This window comes from Perna viridis, chromosome 14 (genome assembly GCF_037379345.1).
Source record: "Perna viridis isolate PV_CMFRI_1.1 ecotype Kerala chromosome 14, ASM3737934v1, whole genome shotgun sequence".
NCBI lineage: Eukaryota > Metazoa > Mollusca > Bivalvia > Mytilida > Mytilidae > Perna > Perna viridis.
Window position 1 is genome coordinate 32252078 of NC_142458.1, and position 2610 is coordinate 32254687.

The 2610-nt window shown below is 34.6% G+C and overlaps 1 protein-coding gene across 1 annotated transcript; it reads right to left on the reverse strand.

The window, feature by feature from the left end:
• Window positions 1–781: 781 nt before the first annotated feature.
• Window positions 782–2610, reverse strand: LOC148599010 (uncharacterized). The gene is made up of 3 exons (XM_088560275.1): window positions 2595–2610; window positions 1560–2177; window positions 782–1245 (listed from the first exon to the last, which is right to left on the reverse strand). The coding sequence occupies exons 1-3, from the start codon at window positions 2608–2610 to the stop codon at window positions 782–784; spliced, it is 1098 nt and encodes a 365-aa protein (XP_088416401.1).

Here is a 2610-nt window from a genome sequence, read left to right on the forward strand (position 1 = left end):
TTTTTCATTTCATCATCATTTCATGTTCATTTTATCATCAATTTCATGTTCATGGTCTGAATATAGCTGAAACAGTGCTGCTCGGACGTTAAACCCCAACAAACAAATAAACTTTAACAAAGTTTCATGATATGAAATAATTAGGAAATGGGAGAAAATCATTCATAATAGACAAATGAAATGTGTACATTTTATAATGAAAAGACACCTTAATACATAGGACAACCCAACCACCGAACGCTGAATGGTTGATCTAGGGTGTGTTTTTTAATATGTTTATTGTGATAGCTTATGGGTGTAACATTTATGCATTATAATTCGTATAATGATTTTCGGTTAATTGTAAACAAAGTAAGCTTAAGAAAAAAAATTGTTTTTGTTCTACCCCAGTTTCTACCTTGCGGAAGTATGTTTCGCCCTGCTCGTCGACTTTTACGGAAGTACATATATATTTCTCACATGATCGTCGACAGTTCCGCAGTTAACATGAAAGGAGCTCCTCTGAAGACCTGTTATGTAACCGCTTCCGATTCACTACGTATCACTCCGTTAGCTCAGTAAAAGCTCGGCTAAACGGGATGTGAAAAAAATTACAAGGCATGAGCACTACTAAATAATAAAACCGCGAACATATTTCCTTTGTACTGTACATATTTCCATAAAGAGGCGGGGTTAAGTAATGAGTGTACCGGAGCTCTAAAGCTTTGAAATCTGTGAAGGAGATTGATGTATGTTTTATGAGAAATTGCTGGGTTAAGTAGAATAAAACATCAGGTATTATTTACCTTGAACATAGTTCTTTATTCCCATATAGAATATATCTGGCTACCGATCCGATAGTTGTATTTAAATATTTTACATCCTCAAAATCATGTGCCTTTTTATAGAATCTGATATAAAGATGAATACCATAATTATCTGACCAATCAAAGTTCTTATTAAATATTAGAGCAAGTTTCATGAAGTTCGGTCTAACGAAGGTTCCATTTTCCACGTGTATCAAATCCGGGTACTTTTTGGCCAATATCCAAGGCATAATGGTTGAGTGGTAGCCCCATTGTTTTCTATCATATGTTTTGTACTTTTCGAACCAGATATTTAGAAAGGTAGCATTTTTGGTAGCTACGATCAGTCCATTACTAAGGTTATAATCGACGGCATGGCTGAGGGTTATAGGATAGTTCCTCAATGGGTCTAAGGATTTCAATATGATCTCATCAGCATCGATGTAAATACCGCCATACTCTGAAACAGTTCAAGTGTCATTTAGGTCATTCACTCTATTTCATTGTAATACCGGAGATAATGTATTAAAAGCAACTTGGAGTCAAAATTAACTTCTTATGTTTTTACTTTTTTTTCGTTTTTGTGTATGATTCTTGGTATCAGTTACCAGTTGCTATCTTCTTCCTTGGCGACGACTCTTTGGTACCTTAAACACTAATTTAAATCAGAAAAATTAACTTGCATCTGAAAAGTGTCATTGGAACTGAGACATTTACGGAAAAGCTTAAACATAAAACATAATTTAACCAGTTTCTATTTCTATATATACCTACTTTGCAATGTTTGTATTCTGGCTATATCAGCCTTGTGCTCGATGAATCCAAATGGTTTTCCGAATATTGACGCCGGTGGTGAGAGTTGGACATGCACGACATTCGGTACCATTTGTGTCAAGAAATTCCAATATTTTCCGAATGGCTGAACTTCACCATGATATAAAATCAAACATGGTTTTAATATTTTGCTTGCACTAATTGCGCTGAGAAAATGATAAAAATTCATTTGATGTTTTGAAAACCAAATATAATGGACGACATTCGGAACTTGAAAACTGCCATTATAGCAGTTCTGTTCTATGTATGCAGATAAGCAGCGTTGATCGACTATTGTCTGAAGTGGCGAAGTGGAATTGCTGATAATATACTTAAAATTTCCAACATTTTGGCAGTCAATATTTATCTGTATACGTGTTGGTCTGTCTGTAAACCTTGGAATTTGATGACATGGTACGGTACAGTTAAAGCTCCAGTTGCCATCATTCGGTTTTGGACACGTAATTTCATTCTCCGTTTGTGTAACTGTACTGGAATTCGATAGGTGATTATCGAAGAACACATCTGAACGCTGTTTGCTTTGGTTCTCTCCAACAACGGCTTCGGCTTTAATATGTTCTGTAAAATTAACGTAAATTCATATTATCATTTTTGTGTTCGACAAATACATGTATGATATTTTTAAGGTATTATAAAAGAAATAAGATCAATTAACATGTACAATTTTCCTCGATTAACATTTTATTCTTACCCATCCATGTCTTTTTCTCCGCTTGGTTGAATAAGAACGACAGAAGAGTAAAAAAAACAAAACATGTAAGTCCACGTCTTAATAAGTATTCGCCCTGCATTCCCCTGAAAAAAAAAATGCGACACCCTGTATTTTGCATGGAAAGCAAAAACAAATCTGCTCATTCAAATAATGTTCAACATTTGAGGGAAAAAGCTTATTTTTCTCTAAATGAGTTTCAAAATTTCGAACCTAACAGTTCTTAGTGTATTGATGCGTCTATCCACTTACATTACTGTTCCTACCTATATATTGCCCCAT